We start from the raw sequence: 26,867 nt of genomic DNA, 5'->3' as shown, positions 1-26,867 counted from the left end.
GAGGCACGGTGAGTATTTTATTTTATTTTATTTTAGGAACATGCTGAAGGTCACAAAGCTAGTTAAGGGCTGAAAGGAAAATTTATATCTATGTCTTTGTGGCTCCAAAACATCTGTTTCCAGATGTCTGTTCCTCTCCCAGTACCAACACCCAAAGAAAAACTCAGTGCATTATCACCCTTCCCAGGTGGACCAGCCCAGTATTACATCATACAGCAGTTTTGCCTAAAACACAGGTGTAGTTAATACTTTGGGTTGGGGATGTTCTTAAGATAAAATATTTAACGATGCTCAGAATTTCTTTCTTTTGAGGCTATGTAAAAGATTCCCTGATCAGTCATGTTAAGGCAAATCCAGCAGACAAGAATAACAGAAATTAGCAATAAAAGGAATACATGGAAAGGAAATTAGAATATTTCAATCCTATAAGCATATTTAAAAAGAATTACATTCTAAATTTTCTTGTAGTCAGAACTACAGATTTTCTTTGTTAGGAAAATCTTTATTACATATAGGCTGAAAAAGTTCTATCTCATTCTGAGTAAAATTAATGTGCCCTTAAAAAAAAATTAAGTGGCTTAGGGCCAGGTATAGCAGGTGTACACACGCATAAGTGTGTATGCTGCATATATATATTTTGTGTCTTTCGTAGTTTTGAAGAGCATTCTGGGAGGAGCCACTTATTCATATATGTATACTTAAAATATTTAATCCAGTGAATTGAACGTAGTAGATACTCTGTGAATAAATGGTTTTAAAAGTGAATTGGCGGGCTTCCCTGGTGACGCAGTGGTTGAGAGTCCGCCTGCCAATGCAGGGGACACGGGTTCGTGCCCCGGTCCGGGAGGATCCCACATGCCGCGGAGCGGCTGGGCCCGTGATCCATGGCCGCTGGGCCTGCGCGTCCGGAGCCTGTGCTCCGCAACGGGAGAGGCCACAACAGTGAGAGGCCCGCGTACCGCAAAAAAAAAAAAAAAAAAAAGGTGAATTGGCAAATTCAATGGCGAGGAACCAGTTCAGTAAAACATGTAATACCTGCAATATTAAGCCCCTACTTGTTGAAAAGACTGTTAACATAGAAAGCTGCTTAGGATATAGTGTTAGGTAAAATATGAATACACAGTAATGTCCTAATAATAGAAAAAAGCCTCTGAATAAAGTAAGACAGAACGTAATTGTAGCAAAATGTTAGAAGGAGGACTTTAAAAGGTTCAACTCTGGGTATTGTTATATTTTCTCTCTACTCTCTATTTTTTTCTCTGATAAACATACGTTTCTTAAAAAAGTAGATTTTCTTTGACCAAGAACACTAACTTTAGACCTATATTTTAATTTAGTTAAAACAGTCCCCTGGTCAGTTTGAACCTCCTGGAGGAGTGTATCATCTGCAGAGGAGAAAGAGAAGGAAGAGGGGCCTGTGCTTTGTTGGCCTGTGCGAGCTCAGTGAGTGGGCCTTCCTTTGGGACTGTCGCCCAGCTCCCTGGAGTGGGGAATGCCCCTCTGTAGCCAGTGTGGCCACAGGACTGTGGAGGGAGGGTCTCTGGGACCCAAAGCACTGTTGCCTGGGCCAGCAGTCAAGGGAAGTGCCCACTGCAGTTTGCCCCACAGGGAACATATGTTCTAGAATACCTCCTGCAATTCCATTATACAGGGCTCTAAAGGTTACATGTATGGCTGAAACAGCTGAATAGTTTTGGTTTATCCAGCTCAGTTTTTTTCAATTAGTTGCTAAAACCCATTGCCAAGAGATTTTAAGACTCAACACTATCAGACTTGAATGTGGAGTTAATGTTTGGAAAAAGAATAATGTTTTCTGGCATCCCTGTTTATAAGCTCTGCCAAGAGTGGACATAGTTGGAATGTGATTGCATTAACCATTGTGAATATGCTGAAGTTATATAGTTTTAATCCTTATGCAGTTCATTTGTAATGGTTCACCCCCCATGCCGATTTTGTTTTAAATGTTTGGTTCATATACTTTGGGTGCTTTCAGTCATGGTAGCAAAACGTATAATACTATAAACAAGTGTGACCCGCACCAGCTTTCACAGTGATCAAGCAAAATATGCACCTGATCTCACTGATTGTTCAGAGACCTAATACAAATAAGATGGGGTTATTCTTCTTCTGTTTGTCATATATTATAATGAGGGCTGATATTTCAGATTCAAACATCAGTTAAAAGAATGTACTTACATATCTATGGCTGAGTTAAGACACTGACTCTCCCTTTTAAAATACTCTGGAAACAGCCAGGATGCAGCAAAGTTGATAAACTAGATCAACCTCACTTTAGAATATATGTCGTTTAAGAACAAAATAAGATTTTAAAGATACTTTTAAACAGAAACTTTTAAACGTATAAAAATTTTTGGCTGTAAACATATATACTGACTTTTAAGATCATGTGTACTAATATCCTGTCCAAAAAAAATGTTTAAGAAGTATCACACTTTGATTAGTAGAGATTGTTTTCACTATAACTAAGGGTATTCTGCATTTTTGTTTAAGAGACCAAAGTAACAGCCTCTCTTCAAAAGAAACACTGATGTCCCTTTTCTGGTCTAGAATCCAATCAGGATCGTGAAGCACTTAGCTGTTGTATCGTACAGTTCAGATTGCTGCTTTGGTACTGATTCTTAATCTCCTCCCTTTTATATTTGTGATGTAAAATAATAAGAGGTTAGTTATATAAAATATTAAAATATCTTGAACTTGGGGAAAGAGTAGGTGCTGATTCAGGCATTGTGTCATACCAGTATACCTACATTTAAAGTATGAAACGTCTCACATTGTTTTATTTATGACACTGAAGAGGGAAGGCTATGAATTCATACTGAAGATCATTATTCTCAACTTTAAAACTTGTTAGGGACCCTCTAACCTTTACTGGTTAAGTTCCATTTCCAGTCTTACTGACCACAAAGAATTCACCCAGAGGTTTGTTTCTGTCACGACTGCTTGTGGGGATCCCAGAGAAACTCATTTCTGTTTCCTGATTTCAAGGAGATTAACTAGGTCCCAATTTTCCATGAAAGTTGATCTTCCCCCAGTGGGCAGAGTTTAGGGCTATTCCTAGACCCCCTGAAGGACCTGCTGGAGGAATTTTGGTGGGAGCCAGATACTGGTTCCTTGGGATCTCAGAGGACCTTGTTCTCATGTAGTTTCAGAGACTTCCCCGCCTAGGTCACTGTGGATCAATAACACCAGGCTGGCCTTCAGCATGGATTGAGATGAGCACTTCTGTTTCTGTGCAGAGTTTTCACTTGGGCTTAAGAGTGCAGACTCTGGAATTAAACTGCCTGGCTCCAAATTCCTGCCTTACTACTCATTTTTTAATTACATGACCTTGAGCAAATTACTTAACTTTCTGTATCTCCGTATCCCCATCTTTAAAATGGGCAAAATGATAGTATCTGCCACATATGGGTGATGGAGGCACATGTGTATATAACTTACAAGAATGATGTCTGGCACGTAATAAGCATTCAGTAAACGTTAGCCACCATCATCACTCCCTCCCTACTCCCCTTCCTCCTCTTGCCCTTCCCCCCTTTCCACCCACTCTTCCTCCGCAGTGGCCTTGCACACAGTTTATTCTTTGTCTAAGATGTCTAAGAGCGGAGAACACATCGGTCCCTCTCAATACCCCGAGCACGCTCCTTCCACCCAGCAGAGGCTGAGCTGCGGCAGCACACCCCACCCTACCCCTCCTGGTGCGTTCCTGGTGACCTAAAGTTACCCAAATCAGTCCAAGCCTGTGGCAGGGGTTCCCTGAGCCAGAAAGAGCTTCGTGGGCAGATTTTCTCCATCCAGCTTCATGAGATGATCCGAGAACCCATGTTCCCTAAGCCCATAGTGCATTCAGTTTGGCTTTTTATTTTCACTGCCACCACCAGTCCACATCCTTGTATCTGTTTCTTATAGAAAGAGCTTCCCGATTTTCCCCTCTCTCCTTTCACCAGTTTCCATTCCCTCCGGACCATCTAAGATTATCTTGTTAAATATTGTTGTAATAATTTCTTTCTTATTTCAAAAATTGTTAATTGTGTCCCACTGTCCGTAGACACTTGTTAGCATGGTTCAAGGCTCGCTCGCTCACTCTCTTCCCACCCACATTTCCAGCCACATCTTTTTAAAAAATTAATTAATTTATTTATTTAATTTTGGCTGTGTTGGGTCTTCGTTGGTGTGCATGGGCTTTCTCTCGTGCGGCGACCGGGGGCTACTCTTTGTTGCCATGCGCGGACTTCTCGTTGCGGTGGCTTCTCTTGTTACGGAGCACAGGCTCTAGGCTCGCGGGTTCAGTAGTGGTGGCTTGCGGACTCTAGAGCACAGACTCAGTAGTTGTGGTGCACGGACTTACTTGCTCTGTGGCATGTGGGGTCTTCCTGGACCAGGGCTTGAACCCGTGTCCCCTATATTGGCAGGCGGATTCTTAACCACTGCACCACCAGGGAAGTCCTCCAGCCACATCTCTGAGTCTCCACATCTCCTATGCCTTTTTCTAAACACATCACACAGTTTCATGTTCAGTACATTTGATGATGTTATTTCTTCCATGTGTTATTTCTTCCTCTATTTCTTCCCCTGCTTTTCTGCTCCTTCTAACACACACACACACACACACACACACACACGCAAAGACAAAGCAAATCCAATGCCACTTACCCTAGAACCTCCTCTGATGTCCAGCAGCTCCAGTCGGTCCCTCATCTGGACTCAGTTGTTTTTCTAAGCCTTCAGTGCAGCACCAATCTCAGGTTGAGATAATTATTTTAGCTTCTCTACCAGATAGGGGGTTTCCTGAGGAAGGAATTGAATTTTATTCATCCTTCGCTTATCCTCTGTTGCTTAGCGTAGTCTTACACTGGCAGATGCTCAATCAACGTTTAATGAGTCTGACTGCATGTAGCTTGATCTTGGCAAACTTTATATATTTAAAAATCTATAAGCTTATAAATTTGAGTGTCTTTTTTCACACTGTAGGAAGATTTACAGTAAGATTCCTCTATCAATAAATATCCCCTCCTCATTTAAAGAAAGACTTGATTTACCTAAAATTTTCGGACTCTACTTATCATATAGAAAAGACCATGAAACAGTAAAGAAGGTGCCTGCAGTGGAGCGTTCATCTGTGCCGTACACTGTGCTTTGGCACTCCAGAGTTACCACTTAACCCTCGTAATAGCCCTGTAAGAGGGGGCCTATTATTAGCCTCCACACATAAGAAAACTGAAGCTCAAAGAGGTCAAGTAACTTGCTTACAATCACTTAACTAGATCTGGGATTCAAGTCTGGGCATTTGACTCCAGGGACCCCACTTTTAAGCACCGTGCCATTCCCATTCAGGGTGACAAAAGCCATCTGATCCTGTGGCTTGTGCAGAAGAGGTGAGCTGTAGTTCTTGTTCGTTATTTGCTGAATGATGAACAAGAAATGGAGACCTCTGCAGGCCTTCCCGTAGGGGTATGAGAACCAAATGGAGTTCTGAGAAGTCACTCACACGCAGAGTGCTAGTATGAATTCAAGGTTTAAAAAAATGCATCTTAGTCAAAGAATTAAGGGAGACATCATGGTCAGTGAACCTAATTGTAGTCAGTTAAATTAGCTGTGTTGTGCTAAATCATTTGCACTATAGAAAAGCCAGGAAGTTCCAGAATTGTTCTCTAACACTTCCTGTACTTCCACCTCCACCCCCAGTATTTTTTTAACCATTGTCAGTGACTTAGAAGTACAACGATATGAAGTCAACCGTTAATATTTATATTACACCAGGAACAAGAGAAATGGGAAAAGTAGGAAATAATACTAAGTGTTTTGACTCATAATTGCAACAAGATTTCTGTGATAATAGTTTAGAATGATACTTATTGCAATATGCAATATCTGGCATATTGCAGTAAGATCTAATCATTATGCCTTGCCTGTTGATTTTTTTTAAAAATTCCAAATAGAGAAAAATGCAAGATTGGCAGCCTCTATTTTATACATGGTTTATGTCTCACAGCCATATTATGGGGAATGCAAAATTCTTAGGACTTTTAATGATAAAGCAAAAGCCTTTGAAGAAGCTTATGGAAAGTTGTTTTGGGCCTCAAGCACCCCAGAGGTGCGTTCTCCTCTATGACTGAGGCTACTTTGGTGGAAATGCATGAGAAGGACTGATTTTTGTTTTGCTTTGTTTTTGCCTTTTATGCCAAGGTAGAATACAGAAAGAATCGTAAACTTATAAAAAAGGTTATATCAGCCAGAAAGTTCCATGCTAGATGTCTCATTAACATAACCATAATCCTCAAGGAGAAGAAGTATTGGCCTCCACCTCCTCCTTTTCCTCAAACACTTTCCCAGAGATGCACTGTGATTCATTTCAGCAAATTGCCATCTTTTGTTGGGAGAGAAGTAATGGCCTAGGTGAGTTCTGCTGTGAAAGCGCTTCTTGACCTGAGTCCCTAGCCCCAAGTAAAGCCGCACCTTTGTCTAGGAATCCGCCTGGTTCATTTATCATCTGTCACTGATTTTTGTCTGGGAACCAGAGACCAAAACTCTCCAGGGATACCACTTACATTCTTACGTGACTATGGTTTTAATGAGACAGTCCAGGAATATCCCTTTTTTATGCTAATTTCCCTCCTTTTCAAAGAAAATGGCCCTGAAAATTCTGTAATTTTGTACAGTGACCTATTGCAATTAGCAAACAAGGACAAACCCTGCCATTTGACTGCATAGGAAAAAAAAAAAAGGAAAATGGACACGAGTCCAGTGGCGTTTGCAGCTTCAACATTTCTGGAGACTGTTTTATCAGCACGCCTCTGCACCCAGATCTGGGCCGTGCCAGGTACCACTTTCCTGGCAGCTGGCTGATGGTGTGCCGAGTGGTTGGCTCTGCCAGTGGCTCTCCCAGGGAGCATCACTTCATCTCATTGACATGTTCTTATCTGTCATGAGAAATTAAATGTGTGCTTAAGATGGTGCTCGTAAGGCTAATGAAGGTTTTTAGGAGTTTTTTGTTGTTGTTCAATTTGATTTATGACAGATCTGTCAAGGCTTAAGTTTTTTATTTGCTCTCTGTTTTTCACCCCTGGTTATGGAGAGGGATGGGTCGCTTTGATTTCTTTTAACAGCATGCATACCATTTTTTAAACACATCTTTTTCACAGATGAAACAATAACTTAGTGTTGTCAGTTTTAAGATCAAAAGCATAGACCCATCTGTAATGACTTGGAACAGTTACTAAACAAAATATTACCTTGTAATGTCTGGAGACTTAGGCAGACAGGCCATGGAGAATGCAGCAGAAGGATAAATTGCTGCACAGATTGTCAGATTGCCAGAGAATCCAGAGGACTGGCTCCAGGCAGGCAGTTCATTCTTCCTTGTAGGACAGTTTGCTTTTATTCACACGTGGGAAGATAAAGGGTTTCCCTTCTCAGCTGCTCATGGAACAGGGGATGTGTTGAGAGGAACTGGCCTACTGTGCTCAAAGCAGGCAGCTCCTAGGGTTCCTGGCCCTTTATTCCTTTTGTCCAAGGAATCAGTCCATTGTCTGCTAGCTCTTGGTCTCATGTCTGGTGCCAAATGCCACATGCTATTCCATTTGGTATCATTGATGGCTTTTCCCACAATCCAGGGTGACTCACTGCATTCCACAAAAGGTAGAGGATTTATTGTTTTGATTTTTCTGCCTCTACTTGATGAACCGCCTTTCTGCCGTCTCCCAATCTGGTGGGAATTTGAGACTACAAAGATGGAACCTGCTTCCCAGACAAGGATAGGGGCGAGGAGGAAGGTCATTGTTAGACAGCAAGTCCAAGTTCTATGAAACACAGCACTGCTAGTTGTGAAGCAAACATCTATGCAGACTGTGAGTCTTACTTCTAGGTCTGCTAGAGGTCTTCAGAACCACTGAAGAAGGTTTGGGGTTCAGTCTGACTGTGAAGTGAAACAGGTTTACCAATCTAGGAACACTGCACAGGATGGCAAATATAACCATGGTCAAAGCTAGAAGTCACCTCTGAGCTCTTATTTGTGTTTCCAGTGGCCTTGTGCATGTTCAAATACAGGTGTAGAGCCTTTTAAAAAATTGGGACAGAGAGTACTAACAGTAAAAATATCTTTGGGGCAGGTGTGGGTGGTGAAAGGCTTTCATAAGAAAAGATATCCTCCTCCAGGGAGTCTGCTGAAAACTGAGAGCATTGCTTAGGACAAGCTCCTTTCATGGTTTCCCAGTAATTATTTTTCCCTCTCACTGCCACTCACATTTTTCTATTTTCATCTCTTTTTCCCTTTTAATTCTAGGAATGCAGTTATGAACTTCTAGTCTGTGAAAAGGAATCTTTGTCAGACCTTCAGACAGGCAGTAATTTGGGTGTTTTGCCAAAGGTGATGCCGCAGCCAACCCTCAGCTTCAGTTCCCCACCCTGGGCTACAGCTGCCTCCTGCTGTTGTGATGGCTGTGCCCTGAGGAACCTGTCAAATAACTTTTAATGACGGCATTTGTATATACATGGCATACCCTGTCCCTGCTAGGGTTTAGTTACGTTTTTGCAGCACATCAATGAAAATGTGAGAGGGATGGTGCCTGTGGGGTAACGGTGATTAAAGTGTGTGTGTGTTTCCATTTTCTTTCTTTGAACTTCTTCCAGAAATGTTTACCTACCATGCCTACCATGACTTTGGGAGGATGCAACCAAATTAGAGTTTTACTATATTTATGTGGTTTTGATCTAGGAAATTGTATGTATTGTACAACAACTTAGTGTAATGGCATACATTCTTATCTATTTGTGTAAAATATTTATAATTTTGCAACCTTTCCTTTCAACTGTTCCATAAAAATCTTTAAAAACAATTCCAGTTATTCCACCATGAGAAAGAAGAGCATCCTGTCATTTGCAACAACATGGATGGACCTTGAGCACTTATGCTAAGTGAGATAAGCCAGGCAGAGAAAGACAAGTACTGTATGATCTCCACTTACATATGGAATCCATAAAAGACAAGTTAGTAAAAACAAAGAATGAAATGGTGGTCACGAGAGGATGGAGGGTGGGAGAATAGGACACATGTTGTTTAAGGGTACAAACTTGCAATGGGTAACAAAGAAGCCCTAGAGATTTAATGCACAGTATAGTGAATATAGACAACAATATTGTATTATAATCATCAAACAAGAGACTAGAACTTAATTATTCCAACCCCTAAGAAGAAATGATAATTATGTAATGTGATAGAGGTGCTAATTATCCCTACAATGACAGTCATATTAAAATATATAAATGTATCAAATTAACATGTTGTATACCTTACATTATAGTGTTATATGTCAAATATGTTTCAACTAAAAAAATTTCAAACAAGTTCTCACTGATTATCAATTTAGACTTTTCCTCACTGTTTTTGTGAGAACTCATTGGAATGCAAATAGAAGTTTAAGGAGAGATTGGTATGGTATCGTCATCATGATTTGGAGAAGAGTATATATGTTGTTATTTCTTCTTGGAAGAAATAAGTATGATTAGAAAAATATTCTGATTTATTAATAGCAACAAGTTACTAGTTATTTCATCTTTGTTCTTAAGTTTGCAAAGTAAGTATCTCACTTACCTGTGCAAAGAACAAATGAATTTGAAACTTATTTAAAACAGACTGAGAATCAGTTGCATAAGTCAAGCACAGTAATCTGACTCACTTTAATTTTGCAAAAATGCTTATCATTCTACTTTATTATACAAAAATGGATGTAGTATTAATTGCCTATCTTCCATGCTTGTGAGCACTCTTAAAGATTAAAAAATCCATATATCTACCACACAAATGATTTTCTTTTCCTTTCTTTTTTTTTTTTTTTTTTTTTTTTTTGCTGTACGTGGGCCTCTCGCTGTTGTGGCCTCTCCCGTTGCGGAGCACAGGCTCCAGACACGCAGGCTCAGCGGCCATGGCTCACGGGCCCAGCCGCTCCGCGGCATGTGGGATCTTCCCGGACCGGGGCACGAACCCGCGTCCCCTGCATCGGCAGGCAGACTCTAAACCACTGCGCCACCAGGGAAGCCCTTCTTTTCCTTTCTTGCTTTTCCACACTTTTCTTGCTTACTCCATGCTATTTTGTAATGACAGGATTAAATATTTTATGTATCTTTATAATCATGTTTGGTTTTTAAAAACCAGCTGCTGCAAATAGAAGAACATTTAACTTCATTTTGATTCAAACAATATTTGGAAAGCTGTCATACGTACAAGGTATTTGAGATAGTGATGGATATAGAAAATTCCCTAACCCCATGGAACATTGTCTAAAAGGATAACAGGCATTATTTGTTTGTTTGTTTTAATATATTTATTTATTTAACGAGTATTTAACACTTTATATCCTAGGTACCGTTCTAAATAATTTGCAGGTATTAACTCATATAAGTAATTGTATATGATGAGTGTTTCTAAAGAGAGAGATGATCCTTTTTATTTGGATTTCATTATAATTTAATAATAGGCAACAACTGAGATCTGGGGCATGTAAACACACAGCATTTTTCTCATTTTATCACATCTTCAGAATGTGACACCTGGACAGGACCGAAGAGAAATACGATCCCTTATATCAGGACGGGAAGGCTGAGTTGGGTTCATGATCTTCTGCATCTTTTAGCAGTTTGGTCCCTATGTTGGCTTTGGCTGGTGTGACTAGTTGTACTCACATTGACTTGGAGTGATCTTTTTCTTCCCTTAACCTGACGTTGTCATTGCTGTTCCATTGACTCTTTCTATACTGTTCTATTTTGGGAGAAGTTGATGAAGAATACCTCTCTTCAAAATTGGCTTGCTAACCCCTATTTTTAGAGAAATTATCGTGTCTTGCATACTTGACTTTCAAGATGACAGTTTACAAACTAAACTTCAACTTGAGTATTCTTAGGAAGGTCTTTTTTTTTTAAGCTCCATATCTAATTTTGTCTTTTTTTAAAAAAATTATTTATTATTTATTTTTGGCTGTGTTGGGTCTTCGTTTCTGTGTGAGGGCTTTCTCTAGTTGCGGCAAGCAGGGGCCACTCTTCATCGTGGTGCGCGGGCCTCTCACTTTCGCGGCCTCTCTTGTTGCGGAGCACAGGCTCCAGACGCGCAGGCTCAGTAGTTGTGGCTCACGGGCCTAGTTGCTCCGCGGCATGTGGGATCTTCCCAGACCAGGGCTCGAACCCGTGTCTCCTGCATTGGCAGGCAGATTCTCAACCACTGCGCCCCCAGGGAAGCCCTAATTTTGTCTTTTGAAAGTTCATAGAGCTTCCTATTGCTTTTCAAGCAACGTGTTTTAGTTATACATATATATATATTTTTCAGATTCTTTTCCCTTATAGGTTATTACAAAATACTGAGTATAGTTCCCTGTGCTATACAGTAGTGGGACTTTCTTGGAAAAAGGGAATTTGTGAGTTTCTTTGAGCAAATTTAGGAGAATATCATTTTTGTGATAACATTTTCTTTACTACCTGTCTTAGTATCTCCAGGCTGCTATAACAAAATATCACAGACTGGGTAACTTATGAACAACAGACATTTATTTCTTACGGTCTGGAGGCTGGGAAGTTCAAGATCATGGTGCCGCCAGATACGGTGTAGTGGATGGTGAGAGCCCCCTTCCTGGTTCATAGCCATTTCCCTGTGTCTGCACATGCTGGAAGGGGCAAGCAAGCTCACTGGGGCCTCCTTTATAAAGGCACTGATCCCATTCATGAGGGCTCTGCCCTTGTGAAACTAAGTACCTCCCAAAGGCCCCACCTCCTAATACTGTCACATTGGGCATTAGGATTTTAACATATGAATTTGGTTGGGACACAAGCATTTAGACCATACTTTAAGCAAATTTAGGAGGTCCCTAGAATATCACTTTTGTGATAACATTTTCTTAACTAAATATATTTGATTTTTGTTTGTTAGTCACTTTCTTATAAAAGTCAAAACCTATCTCTTGTGTTGTTCACAATTAACTAGTTCCAAGCTATTGCTTATCTAGAATTGGCCACTTCCCCCATCTTGTTTCTCTGTATAATCAAGTTTACAATCAGTCACTAATTCTTAGTCTCAGTATGAAGCAAAATTTCAGTTGGGTAAAGATTATAATCTTATGTGCATGTGTTGTCTGGTAAATTTGACATTTAAGGGGAAAAAATGTATATACCACTTCTTTGTACTGGTCTAAATTTTGAAATGAGCTACAAGTGTGCTTTGTTTTTAGGTCCGTATTGTGGAAGCATGACTGTGCCCAAAGAACTTTTGCTGAACACCAGTGAAGTAACTGTTCGCTTTGAGAGTGGATCCCACATTTCTGGGCGGGGTTTTTTGCTAACCTATGCCAGCAGCGACCATCCAGGTATAGCAGAAGGACCAACATAAATCTGTAAACCTTTATCTGTCTTAGAATTCCTCTTGCTAGTCACCATCTCCGGAGAGAACTGTGACCTCAGATCCAGAATTAAGATGTGAGGGAAGAGAGGAATGCAGTGTCTTTGTAAGTAGTTAGGTCTGAACTGAATACTTTCATAGCCCATGTTAGATTGATCCACTGACTTATGTGGGAGAGGGTTGATCTCATTTTCCTAGAAATCATGGATTGTGTATCTTTGGGGCTACCCTCCTGACCCTCCTAAGGTCTGGCTATTCTCTGGAGCTCTCCACCAACCCCTTTGTTAGCTTAGGGGACAAGCCTTTTAACCAGCGACACCCCCCCACTCCATACACACCAGTGCACCAGCGTGGGAGCATGCGAGTATGAGGAGGGGGAAGTCACTGTCACCAAGTGCCCTACCCATCCAGCTAGCGTGTGAGGGGGGGAGAAGGGGAGCATGAATATTGATGGGAAAGGAAAGTGTGGCCTCCCATCCAGGCCTCGAACTCCAGAGTAATTTCCATGCAGCCCAGGGTCTGCCAGGGCCACAGAGGTTCCCAGAGTTCCTGCTGTCAGGCCCCTCCTGCAGAAATACTCTGGGAAGGGGGTACCCCATTCATTTCTCGCTCAGCCAGTCAGATCTGTGCAATATCCTAGCAGGCCCCTGCATGGCCGGTGTTCAGCATATGTTTCTCCCTAAGAACTACTGAAATGATTAAGGAAAGAAAGTACTTCTGCAGCAGGTGTGGAATATTTTGGAAACTATACTAGGTCCATCTAAAAGCACCAAAATCCACAGTATCTTAGAGTTTCCATTGCTGAGTATTAGTTCAGTTCTATAAATTGCTCCAGAGAGCACGCTTCTTTTAAGTCCTTGGTCCTCATTGATCAAAGCTGATAGGCTCTTTGTGTTCTCACTAAACTCCTGGCCCTGTGGTCGCTCGATTGCCACTAGCTAAATTGTTAAATTAAGGTGTTCCTGAACCTTCTCTGTGAACCACATTGGGCTCTTGAAATTGTTTTCCTCCTGCCAGGGGAGGTTATACACATGACCTTTGTAGGTATGTAGTGAATGGTAACTAACCAGTGTTGGTTTTTTTGTTGGAAATAGATTCTGTTGTCATTCACTGGATAAATACTGAAGAACCATCATTGATGGTAGAAAAGAAAAATGAAGGGAACTGATGAAATCCTGGGGATAGTGTGTCAGTTTTTATTTATTTTTAAACAGGAAAGTTCAGATAACTAGATAACGAGTAAATACTTTTCAAAAACTGTTTCATTTTAAAAGAAATCTTTAGAGCTGATTGCAATTATCTTTATTTATGACAGATTTAATAACGTGTTTGGAACGAGCTAACCATTATTTGAAGACAGAATACAGGTAAATACAATGTCCTAGCTGTGCTGCAGTCATTTGTTGCTGAATATTTTGTTTTCCTTGACATTAAACCAGATAAAATACCTTATTTGTACTTAATTTAATTAAAAAAATCATCTATGTTGTAACTAATTAGGAATATTTGAAATGGTTTCTTATACAGCAGAGATCAGCAAACTTTCCGTCAAAGTCCAGATAGTAAATACTTTAGGTTTTGCAGGCCGTGCAGTCTCTTTTGCATTTGTTCATACAGTTTCTGTTGCCTTTGTAGTGCAGAAGCAGCCATAGACAGTATATATGTGAACGAATGAGCATGGCTGTGTTCCAAAAAAACTTTCTTTATTTAAAAAAGAAAAAAAAAGGTGCTGGCTGGATTTGGCCCATGGGTCACAGTTTGCTGACCCTTGAGTTCTACTGTAGTACCAATGAGCCAAAATGGAGTCTAGAGTGCATTTTTTTTTACCGGGCCAGCATTTGGGAGTGACTTTTGTAATTCTGGAGGGGTTCATTTTCTCTTTCCCACAAAAAAGAGACTTACTGAGAATAGGAGATGAAAATTTTCATCCCAGCTTTACTTTAACTGGAAAAATGACTTAATCTCTTAGATGTACGTTTTCTCATCTGTAAAGTAAAAGTCTAGAGGGGGATTTTCAGCCTTGGCACTATTGATATTTTGGATTGGATAATTTCTGTTGTGTGCATTGTGGGTATTTAGCAGCATCCCTGGTCGATATGACCCAGTCATGATAAATGTCTCCAGACGTTTCCAGAGGTCTGCTGGTGGGCAGAAATCACCCCTAGTTGAGAACCACAGGTCTATAGGTCATTGTCAACAAAAACACTAACAACAACTCTAACTCACTAGAGTGTTTTCTTAGTACCAGGTACAGCTCTCTGGAGTTAGCATATAGATAGCTCATGTGAATGTTCCAGTACGCCGATGAGGCACGTTCTATTTTACCCCAAAAACAGAGGCACAAAGCAATTAAATAACCTGCTTAGGGCTACACAATAAATAAGAATACCCCAAAAGTCAAGCTTAAGAGTCCATGGTCCTATCCCTCTGATACTCTAATAAATGAGATTCTTTTATATGCAGAATCAACTCTAGTGTTTACTAATATGAAGGCCAGTTGAGAAAAGACAAAAATGAAAATGACCAGTAATTAAATGTTGCCCTTAAAGTTGCTGTTCATCCAATGCAGACATTCAGCAGCATTTTCTTCCCAGCCATACGTGTACAGTCCCAGTGGTGACAGGGCCTCTGGGCATCAATAGTCATTTCCTATCCTCTTAGAGAAAGGAATATATTCAACCCTACAGTGTGATGTTATGGTGTCAGATCATCTAAGCTGTAGCCCAGCCTATTTGTAGTGTTTAGTTAAAGATGAGGTATGGGGCCTCCCTGGTGGCGCAAGTGGTTGAGAGTCCGCCTGCCGATGCAGGGGATACGGGTTCGTGCCCCGGTCTGGGAGGATCCCATATGCCGCGGAGCGGCTGGGCCCGTGAGCCATGGCCGCTGAGCCTGTGCGTCCGGAGCCTGCGCATCCGGAGCCTGTGCTCCGCAACGGGGGAGGCCACAACAGTGAGAGGCCCGCATACCGCAAAAAAAAAAAAAAAAAGATGAGGTATGATGACTAGTACAGGGCCATAATCCTTCATCCATAATTGTGAAATGCAGAAAGCTTTAAAAGTCAAAAGATTTTTGTAACTCATTTGGTGGCAGTACCTGATTAATGTGACCTTAAATTCACCTGACAGCAAAATTGGACTAAATTAAACATGAGGCTGTTTTGTCTTTATGTATTTGACCTAATTTGACTATCCATATATTTGATACAGAGATTAATGTTTTGATTAATATTTGCAGACCTCAGTGGAGTCGTGCATCATATACATTATTGGCACTGTTTTACTTTTCTAAAATCCCCAAAATTCTGAATTCTGAAATACATCTGGCTCTAAGGGCTAGGATAAGGAACTGTAAACCTGTAATAGGATTACCATTATTTCTGTTTCTTAATTCCTTGATTATTGCTGTAGTGCTGGATTCCATTAGGTCAATGGGGAAGAATTATGAACCATTTATTTGGGTAGTTTTGATAATTAGATTCTGTTACACATCTAATTTGCTAAGTCAGCAGGAGGAAACTGAGAGGAAATGAAATAAAAGCAACTGCTATTTTGGAATCTGCTTGGGCTGGTACATTCTTCTTGAACAAACAAAGCAAACATTATTGTAATATGGTATATATAGAAACAAGGGCCTATGGCATTCATCTTTAAAGCTGTCAATGTTCACATAATATTTTGAGTTTCCTTTTGCACGTCTTTTTAGATGTATGGTTGTCTCTCATGGCCTATTGAAATGTTGATGCTTGAAGGAACTACAGAAGAGGAAACTGAATTTAAGGGGGATTATATGCAATATTCGGGGTCACATAGCTAGTTAGGTAGTAACAGAGCCTGGGTCAACACACCCTAAGCCACACCCAACCATACCATATGCCATGACATGTTTCTGAAAAGTTTCTTGAAAAATGACTCTTAAGTAAATGAAATCCTAATTTTAAATATACCTCTTTTAGTCAAACTCATAGAAACAGAAAGTAGTTCCTGGGGGCTGAAGGTTAGGGGAAATAGGGAAAGGTTGATAAAAGGGTATAAACTTTCAGCTATCGAGATGAATAAGGTCTGAGGATCTAATGTATAACGTGGTGACTATAGCTGATAACACCATATTGTGTAATTGAAATTTGTTAAGAGAGTAGAGCTTAAATATTCTCACCAAAAAATATATATATACGTGTGTGTGTGTGTGTGTGTGTGTGTGTGTGTGTGTGTGTTTGTATGAGGTGATGGCTGTGTTTAACTAACTAGGTGGAAGAAATTCTTTCAGTGTATACGTATATCAAATCATCGTGATGTACACTTTAAATATTTTACAATTTTGTTTGTCAACTATACCCCAGTAAAGCTGAAAAAAATATACACCTTTTTTTCTGATTGCAAAAGTAATTTATAACTAATGTAGACCATCACTCTCCAGGCATTTAAACTTGACTAATTCAAATTGAGGTGTGCTGTAAGTATAGAATATACGGCAGATTTTGAAAACTTATTAAAAAAAAAAAGACTGGAAATATCTTGATAATTCTTCTGTTCATTACATGTGGAAATGATACATTTTGAATATATTAGGTTAAACAGAATATATGAGTAATATTAATATTAATTTTGCCTGTTTCTTTTGATTTTTTTAATGTGGCTACTAGAATATTTAAATTAACATGTATGGCTTCCATTGTGGTCCAATTGGGTAATGCTAGTAGAGTGAATCCAAATTTACAGAGTTAGTAACACAGAAAGTGATAGTTTCTCAAACTCCTACACTTAGAGAGAATTCAGAGATATTCTTCCTTGTTTTCTTTTTATCCATAGAAAACATAAATTGTTATTTAAACATTTCTTTTTATAAAAACAAGAGTATGATATATATACTGTATTTAGAAACTTTACCTTTTTTTTTTTTTTTGCGGTACGTGGGCCTGTCACTGTTGTGGCCTCTCCCGTTGCAGAGCACAGGCTCCAGACGCGCAGGCTCAGCGGCCATGGCTCACGGGCCCAGCCGCTCCGCGGCATGTGGGATCTTCCCAGACCGGGCACGAACCCGTGTCCCCTGCATCAGCAGGCAGACTCTCAACCACTGCGCCACCAGGGAAGCCCCGAATGTTTACCTTTTTACTTAACATTTCTTGGACCTCTTAAAATCAATTAAGATGCTTTAGGGAAGCTCATTGTTTAATAGAGTTTATAATGAATTTTGATATAAAACAAATAATTGTGTAAAACTTGCCTTCAGATGAACATTTTAGATAAGTCTGTGTTTTCACAAATCAGGTTTCTGATTTATCATTAAAGAAAGATATTCCTGCATGTTGTATAGAGGAGAGAAAATACTTTTAAGTATAATTTCACACTTTTTAATTTCAGTACGACCTAATAAAATATAAACTCTTTATTTTTTTTCCAGCAAGTTCTGCCCGGCTGGTTGTAGAGACATAGCAGGAGATATTTCTGGGAATGTGGTGCATGGATATAGAGATGTAAGTAATTGAGGGTAATTTTATGGCAGTGAGGAAATGAAAAAGAGTTAGTGCTTGTTGCTCTGCCTGAATTCTTTACAAAGTAAAGTCAAATAAGATATAAAACTTTGTAGGTAGATGCACAGTTCTCTTTTCTGGGAATAAATGAAATAAGTATAAAAACCAAGGTTATTCATGCATTCATTCCTATTTTTAGCATTTCCAGTTAAGCATACTATAAATGAAATGGTAAACAAAACCCTTTATATTATTTATATTTATATTAATTATACCTAAGGGTATAATTCCATCCAATTTTTATAAGAGATCATCCTTTTGTTATAATTTATTTCTTTACTTTAATGCTCCAATTGATTCATGTAATACAGCCAAGGACATGAACATTTTACATCACAGAATAGTGACATTATATCTAGGACCAGCAAAGCTGTATGCCCTGCTCATATATATTATTCCCCTCCCTCCTTGCACTCCAATTTCTAATGCCTATTGAAACTCTCTGGGTGATATAAATTGTTCCCAGAAAAAAATAAATTCACAAGAAATCATTTTTCTAAAGTATATATCTTATATCCAGATACACAATCCTTTGTTTCTTACTATTTACAGATTTCTATCCTGGAAATCTGATACCTGATTTTTAAAAATTTGCTATTCAAAATAGTTGGGTTTATAGCTTACGGGAAGGGGCTTGAGTTATTAGAAATGTGAAAATCTATATAGTGATGGAACTTTTCTAAGAGTTCTTTATGCACGGGGAAAACATACATGTTCTAGGAGCTTGATCATATATCTCCAGCAGGAGGGAAAAAACTTGGCTTTAATTTTGCTTTCAGTACATCCTGATTCTGGAAGCAGCAGGTTTTGTGATTTTGTTCTTTGTTTCCTTTTTCTTGTGTTGTCTTAATTTACAAGATTGACAGAGGATATTTACTTGACCTAGAAACTGAATCTTAAAATGATTTACACGACCTCAATTTGAAAATATACTCGGCACAGGCTGAAGTCCTAGATGACTTCAGGAAATTAACCAAAAGAACTAAAATGTTGAGGTATAGTTTTCTCCCCCTAGCAATATAAAGTTTTAATTTATTGTTTTCCTGTCCTGTGTAAGAAACTTAAGAATTATATGCAGAAAGAGAAATAGCATTGTTTCTTTCTTGCTTTATTCGTTGATCTCACCTCCTCTTGACAGAGCTCTCTTTTTCAGAGTAACAGGTTAATGGTTTCCTGGGTGGTAGGCCTCAGTACCTGATCTGGAAGTGCTAACAAACAGGTTTCCTATTTGATGCACCAACTGGTTTTACACCATTTGCTTCCAGTATGATTTCATCTGGAGGGAAAATTTGTATTTTGAAAACTAATCTCTTCAAAGAAGTCTGATTAGTGTCTTTTTGTGGTATATATTGATACTGTGTGTATATTAGATATCTATTGCTACATGACTATTACCAAAAACTTAGAAGCTTGAAACAACACATGTATTCTCTCTCATGTTCTGTGGGTCAGAAGTTTGAGCGTGGCCTGCTGAGTTTGAGTGAGGAACACTCACAAGGGTGTATCCAAGGTGACACAGGGTGTCAGTGGGGCTGCAGTTTCATCTGAGGCTTGACTAGGAAAATATTTGTTTCTAAGCTCACATGGTGTTGGCAGCATTCAGTTACTGATGGGTTGTTGGATTGAGGACCTCAGTTTCTTCCTGGATTTTGGTTGGAGGCTGTCCTCAGCTCCTTACATGTGGGCCTCCCCAACATGGCTACTTGCTTTTTTTTTTTCTTTCTCCCTCTGATTATTTTCTCTCCGCCGTCTGTGTACCATCTTTATTTTTTTTAATTTTATTGATGTATAGTTACTGTATAATATTATATGTTACAGGTGTACAATATAGTGACTCACAATTTTTTTAACATCTTTATTGGAGTATAATTGCTTTACAGTGGTGTGTTAGTTTCTGCTTTATGACAAAGTGAATCAGTTATACATATACATATGTTCCCATATCTCTTCCCTCTTGCGTCTCCCTCCCTCCCACCCTCCCTATCCCACCCCTCTAGGTGGTCACAAAGCACCGAGCTGATCTCCCTGTGCTATGCAGCTGCTTCCCACTAGCTATTTTACGTTTGGTAGTGTATATATGTCCATGCCACTCTCTCACTTCGTCCCAGCTTACCCTTCCCCCTCCCCATGTCCTCAAGTCCATTCTCTAGTAGGTTTGTGTCTTTATTCCCGTCTTGCCCGTAGGTTCTTCATGACCATTTTTTTTTCTTAGATTTCATATATATGTGTTAGCATACAGTATTTGTTTTTCTCTTTCTGACTTACTTCACTCTGTATGACAGACTCTAGGTCGATCCACCTCACTACAAATAACTCAATTTTGTTTCTTTTTATGGCTGAGTAATACTCCCTTGTGTATATGTGCCACATCTTCTTTATCCATTCATCTGTTGATGGACACTTAGGTTGCTTCCATGTCCTGGCTATTGTAAATAGAGCTGCAGTGAACATTTTGGTACATGACTCTTTTTGAATTATGGTTTTCTCAGGGTATATGCCCAGTAGTGGGATTACTGGGTGGTATGGTAGTTCTATTTTTAGTTTTTTAAGGAAGCTCCATTCTGTTCTCCATAGTGGCTGTATCAATTTACATTCCCACCAACAGTACAAGAGGGTTCCCTTTTCTTCACACTCTCTGCAGCATTTATTGTTTGTAGATTTTTTGATGATGGCCATTCTGACTGGTGTGAGATGATATCTCATTGTAGTTTTGATTTGCATTTCTCTAATGATTAATGATATTGAGCATTCTTTCATGTGTTTGTTGGCTGTCTGTATATCTTCTTTGGAGAAATGTCTATTTAGGTCTTCTGCCCATTTTTGGATTGGGTTGTTTGTTTTTTTGATATTGGTGACTCACAATTTTTAAAGGTTATACTACATTTATAGTTATTGTAAAATATTGGCTATATCCCCCATGTTGTACAAAATATCCTTGTAGCTTATTTTATACCTAATAGTTTGTACCTCTTAATTCCCCACCCCTATATTGCCCCTCCCCTTAGATTCGCTTAGATAGGTTCTTATTCTCCCTATTCAGAAGCTTTGAAGGTGTCACTACCACCTACAGGATCAAGTTTCAATTGCTTAGGCTTTTAGGCTTTTGCTTTTTAACCAAAGCCAGCAATGGAGAGTTTCCTAACTAGGGAGTCTCCCAGCAGGACAGGCTACAATCTTTAATGTTATCATGAGAGTGCTGTCCTATCACCTTTGCCATATCCTATTAGTTAGGAGAAAGCCACAGCTCCCACCCCCGCCTAAGGGGATTACACAAGAGGAGAATACCAGTAGGCAGAGATCATGCGGGTTCTCTTAGAGTCTCTCCTCGAGGGTGTCTTCCTCTTAGGGAATATGTTCAGTTGTAACAAGTCTTTTCTGGAAGGATCTTTGCAAAACCTAAGCATATCCTCTTGGTCAGGATGACAGAATCTGTAAAACAAGTTACTAGAGAAGCTGTTGAAGAAGCAGATGCTCTGTCACAGGGAAGAAATGGCATGAATTAAAGAGTAATTAGAGAAAAAGAATTGGTTCATTCTGTGTTGTTTCAAAAGGCAGAACCAGGATCAGGGAGGCCAATTTCTGTGGCATATAAGGAATAGCTGAACAATGCAAAACGGGATAGGGTGTCTCAAGAAAGGCCCTAATCACTGGAAGTGTCCAGTGTAGAGGTTACAGCCATTCGTCAGGGTAGCCTGTATGTGTATGGAAGGTGCTGTGGGTGGAGAGTGGGACAGTCTGTCGGGAGGTGTCAGCAGAAAACTTTAAAGATCTTTTAGAGTTCGGGAGATGCTGTGATTCTGTCTCCTCGACTGCTGAATTAAGGCATCTTATGGTGTAGGCTCACCTGGAAACTGAAAATAAAAAGCCCCCAGAACAGTTTTTCTCTTGGCACCTTCTCCCAAGCCTGCTGACCGTACCACCTGCTTTTAAGTGGAACACATCCCTTAACTCACTCGTTTCAGTAATTCCTCATTCCCCAAAAATGTTCAAGGAGTATGGTAAATTAAAGGCAGACAGTGCAAAAAGTGTGCTCCTGGTTTAGGGGAGAAAGGGAGAAACCCAGTCCATCGCCTACACCCACAACAAGCCAGAGGTAAGTACACTGTGTTGGTGAGTGATTGTCTCTGACGGATGACAATAGGAGTGATTTTATTTTTTTCCTATTTTCCAAAATTTCTATAATGAATGTATTGCTTTCCTAAAGAAAATGTTATCATCATGGTAATTATGAAGACTGCAGCAACACTGAAACAATGCATAGGATAGAATGAGGAATATATTTTTATTATTTAACATTTGACCATCATCCCACCAACATTTTAATCTATTTATTTATTTATTTTTGGCTGCGTTGGGTCTTTGTTGCTGCGCGCGGGCTTTCTCTAGTTGCCGTGAGCGGGGGCTACGCTTCATTGCAGTGCACGGGCTTCGCATTGCGGTGGCTTCTCTTGTTGCTGAGCACAGGCTCTAGGCATGTGGGCTTCAGTGGTTGTGGCTCGTGGCCTCTAGAGCGCAGGCTCAGTAGTTAAGGTGCACGAGCTTAGTTGCTCTGCAGCAGGTGGGATTTTCCTGGACTAGGGCTCGAACCCATGTCCGCTGCATTAGCAGGTGGATTCTTAACCACTGCACTACCAGGGAAGCCCTCTGACAACATTTTAAACATGTGCTTTCTTCATGTTTTATTAAAGTCAACCTAAAACGTTTACTTTTTTAAAATGTCTTTATTGATAAGTGCTTTACATAGTTGTGTTAGTTGCTGCTGTATAACAAGTGAATCAGCTATACATATACATATATCCCCATATCTCACCCTCTTGCGTCTCCCTCCCCCGCTCCTTATCCCACCCTCTAGGTGGTCACAAAGCACTGAGCTGATCTCCCTGTGCTATGTGGTTGCTTCCCACTAGCTATCTGTTTTATATTTGGTAGTGGATATATGTCCATGCCACTCTCTCACTTTGTCCCAGCTTACCCTTCCCCCTCCCCGTATCCTCAAGTCCATTCTCTAGTAGGTCTCTGTCTTTATTGCTGTCTTGCCCCCTAGGTTCTTCATGACCATTTTTTTCCTTAGAGTCCATATATATGTGTTAGCATACGGTATTTGTTTTTCTCTTTCTGACTTACTTCACTCTGTATGACAGACTCTAGGTCGATCCACCTCACTACAAATAACTCAATTTCGTTTCTTTTTATGGCTGAGTAATATTCCATTGTATATATGTGCCACATCTTTATGCATTCATCTGTTGATGAACACTTAGGTTGCTTCCATGTCCTGGCTGTTGTAAATAGTTATGGTTTTCTCAGGGTATATGCCCAGTAGTGGGATTACTGGGTGGTATGGTAGTTCTATTTTTAGTTTTTGAAGGAACCGCCATACTGTTCTCCATAGTGGCTGTATCAATTTACATTCCCACCAACAGTACAAGAGGGTTCCCTTTTCTCCACACACTCTCCAGCATTTATGGTTTGTAGATTTTTTTGTTGATGCCCATTATGACTGGTGTGAGGTGATACCTCATTGTAGTTTTTTTTTTTTTTTTTTTTTTTTTTTTGCTGTACGCGGGCCTCTCACTGCTGTGGCCTCTCCCGTTGCAGAGCACAGGCTCTGGACGTGCAGGCTCAGCAGCCGTAGCTCACGGGCCCAGCCGCTCCGCAGCATGTGGGATCTTCCCGGACCAGGGCACGAACCTGTGTCCCCTGCATCGGCAGGCGGACTCTCAACCACTGCGCCACCAGGGAAGCCCCTCATTGTAGTTTTGATTTGCAGTTCTCTAATGATTAGTGATGTTGATCAGCTTTTCATATGCTTCTTGGCCATCTGTATCTCTTCTTTGGAGAAATGTCTGTTTAGGTCTTCTGCCCATTTTTCGATTGGGTTGTTTGTTTTTTTGATATTGAGCTGCATGAGCTGTTTATATATTTTAGAGATTAATCCTTTGTCAGTTGCTTTGTTTGCAAATATTTTCTCCCATTCTGAGGGTTGTCTTTTCATCTTGTTTATGGTTTCCTTAGCTGTGCAAAAGCTTTTAAGTTTCATTACATCCCATTTGTTTATTTTTGTTTTTATTTCCCTTTCTCTAGGAGGTGGGTCCAAAGCACCTTTCTGTGATTTATGTCATAGAGTGTTCTGCCTATGTTTTCCTCTAAGAGTTTTACAGTGTCTGGCCTTACAATAGGTCTGTAATCCATTTTGAATATATTTTTGTGTATGCTATTAGGGAGTGTTCTAATTTCATTCTTTTACATGTAGCTGTCCAGTTTTCCCAGCACCACTTATTGAAGAGGCTCTCTTTTCCCCTTTGTATATTCTTGCCTCTTTTATCAAAGATACGGTGACCATGGGTGCGCAGGTTTATCTATGGGCTTTCTATCCTGTTCCACTGATCTATATTTCTGTTTTCTGCCAGTACCATACTGTGTTGATTACTGTAGCTTTGTAATATAGTCTGAAGTCAGGATGCCTGATTCCTCCAGCTCCATTTTTCTTTCTCAAGATTGCTTTGGCTGTTTGGGGTTCTTTGTGTTTCCATACAAATTGTGAAATTTTTTGTTCTGTTTCTGTGAAAAATGCCAGTGGTAGTTTGATAGGGATTGCATTGAATCTGTAGATTGCTTTGGGTAGTATAGTCATTTTCACAATGTTGATACTTCCAATCCAAGAACATGGTATATCTCTCCATCTGTTGGTATCATCTTTAATTTCTTTCATCAGTGTCTTATAATTTTCTCCGTACAGGTCTTTTGTCTCCTTAGGTAGGTTTATTCCTAGGTATTTTACTCTTTTTGTTGCAGTGATAAATGGGAGTGTTTCCTTAATTTCTCTTTCAGATTTTTCATCATTGGTGTATAGGAATTCAAGAGACTTCTGTGTATGAAGTTTGTATCCTGCTACTTTAACAAATTCATTGATTAGCTCTAGTAGTTTTCTGGTAGCATCTTTAGGATTCTCTATGTATAGTATCGTGTCATCTGCAAACAGTGACAGCTTTACTTCTTCTTTTCCAATTTGGATTCCCTTTATTTTTCTTCTCTGATTGCTGTGGCTAAAACTTCCAAAACTATGTTGAATAAGAGTGGTGAGAGTGGGCAACCTTGTCTTGTTCCTGATCTTAGTGGAAATGGTTTCAGTTTTTCACCATTGAGAACAGTGTTGGCTGTGGGTTTGTCATATATGGCGTTTATTATGTTGAGGTAAGTTCCCTCTATGCCTACTTTCTGGAGGGTGTTTATCATAAATGGGTGTTGAATTTTGTTGAAAGCTTTTTCTGCATCTATTGAGATGATCATATGGTTTTTATCCTTGTTTGTTAGTATGGTTTATCACATTGATTGATTTGTGTATATTGAAGAATCCTTGCAATCCAGGGATAAACCCCACTTAATCATGGTATATGATCCTCTTAATGTGCTGCTGGATTCTGTTTGCTAGTATTTTGTTGAGGACTTTTGCATCTGTGTTCATCAGTGATATTGGCCTGTAGTTTTCTTTCTTTGTGACATCGTTGTCTGGTTTTGTTATCAGGGTGATGGTGGCTTTGTAGAATGAGTTTGGGAGTGTTCCTCCCTCTGCTATATTTTGGAAGAGTTTGGGAAGGATAGGTGTTAGCTCTTCTCTAAATGTTTGATAGAATTCGTGTGTGAAGCCATCTGGTCCTGGGGTTTTGTTTGTTGGAAGACTTTTAATCACAGTTTCAATTTCATTGCTTGTGATTGGTCTGTTTATATTTTCTGTTTCTTCCGGGTTCAGCCGTGGAAGGTTGTGCTTTTCTAAGGATTTTTCCATTTCTTCCAGGTTGTCCATTTTATTGGCATAGAGTTGCTTGAGGTAATCTCTCATGATCCCTTGTATTTCTGCAGTGTCAGTTGTTACTTCTCCTTTTTCATTTCTAATTCTACTGCTTTGAGTCTTCTCCCTTTTTTTTCTTGATGAGTCTGGCTAATGGGTGATCAATTTTGTTTATCTTCTCAAAGAACCAGCTTTTAGTTTTATTGATCTTTGCTATCGTTTCCTTCATTTCTTTTTCATTTATTTTTGGCCTAATCTTCATGATTGGTTTCCTTCTGCTAACTTTGGGGTGTTTTTTTTTTCCTTCTTTTTCTAATTGCTTTAGGTGCAAGGTTAGGTTGTTTATTCGAGATGTTTCCTGTTTCTTAAGGTAGGATTGTATTGCTATAAACTTCCACCTTAGAACTGTTTTTGCTGCATCCCATAGGTTTTGGGCCATCATGTTTTCATTGTCATTTGTTTCTAGGTATTTTTTGATTTCCTCTTTGATTTCTTCAGTGATCTCTTGGTTATTTAGTAGCATATTGTTTAGCCTGCATGTGTTTTTTTTTTGTTTTTTTTGTTTTTTTTTCTATTTTTTTTATTAGTTTCTGCTTTATAACAAAGTGAATCAGTCATACATATACATCTGTTCCCACAACCCCTCCCTCATGCATCTCCCTCCCTCCCACCCTCCCCATCCCTCCCCTCCAGGCAGTCACAAAGCACCGAGCTGATCTCCCTGTGCTCTGCGGCTGCTTCCCACTATCTATCTACCCTATGTTTGGTAGTGTATATATGTCCATGCCTCTCTTTCGCTTTGTCACAGCTTACCCTTCCCCCTCCCCATATCCTCAAGTCCATTCTCAAGTAGGTCTGTGTCTTTATTCCCGTTTTACCCCTAGGTTCTTCATGACATTTTTTTTCTTATATTCCATATATATGTGTTAGCATACGGTATTTGTCTTTCTCTTTCTGACTTACTTCACTCTGTATGACAGACTCTAGGTCTATCCACCTCATTACAAATAGCTCAGTTTCGTTTCTTTTTATGGCTGAGTAATATTCCATTGTATATATGTGCCACATCTTCTTTATCCATTCATCCGATGATGGACACTTAGGTTGTTTCCAGCTCCGGGCTATTGTGAATAGAGCTGCAATGAACATTTTGGTAC

General features: G+C 39.7%; 1 protein-coding gene across 2 annotated transcripts in view; it reads left to right on the top strand.

The window, feature by feature from the left end:
• Positions 1 to 26,867, top strand: part of DCBLD1 (discoidin, CUB and LCCL domain containing 1) — an 80,422-nt gene that overhangs the window by 25,199 nt on the left and 28,356 nt on the right. For both annotated transcript variants that reach the window (XM_060115241.1, XM_060115242.1), the window contains exons 3-5: positions 12,228 to 12,362; positions 13,710 to 13,761; positions 17,792 to 17,864. In XM_060115241.1, coding sequence (XP_059971224.1) covers positions 12,228 to 12,362; positions 13,710 to 13,761; positions 17,792 to 17,864 — 260 coding nt within the window. The remainder of the gene's footprint in view (positions 1 to 12,227; positions 12,363 to 13,709; positions 13,762 to 17,791; positions 17,865 to 26,867) is intronic.

Source organism: Mesoplodon densirostris, chromosome 12 (assembly GCF_025265405.1).
Source record: "Mesoplodon densirostris isolate mMesDen1 chromosome 12, mMesDen1 primary haplotype, whole genome shotgun sequence".
In the NCBI taxonomy this organism is placed as follows: domain Eukaryota; kingdom Metazoa; phylum Chordata; class Mammalia; order Artiodactyla; family Ziphiidae; genus Mesoplodon; species Mesoplodon densirostris.
The sequence above is the reverse complement of the archived record's forward strand: the minus strand, read 5'-3'. Positions and strand labels throughout refer to the sequence as shown.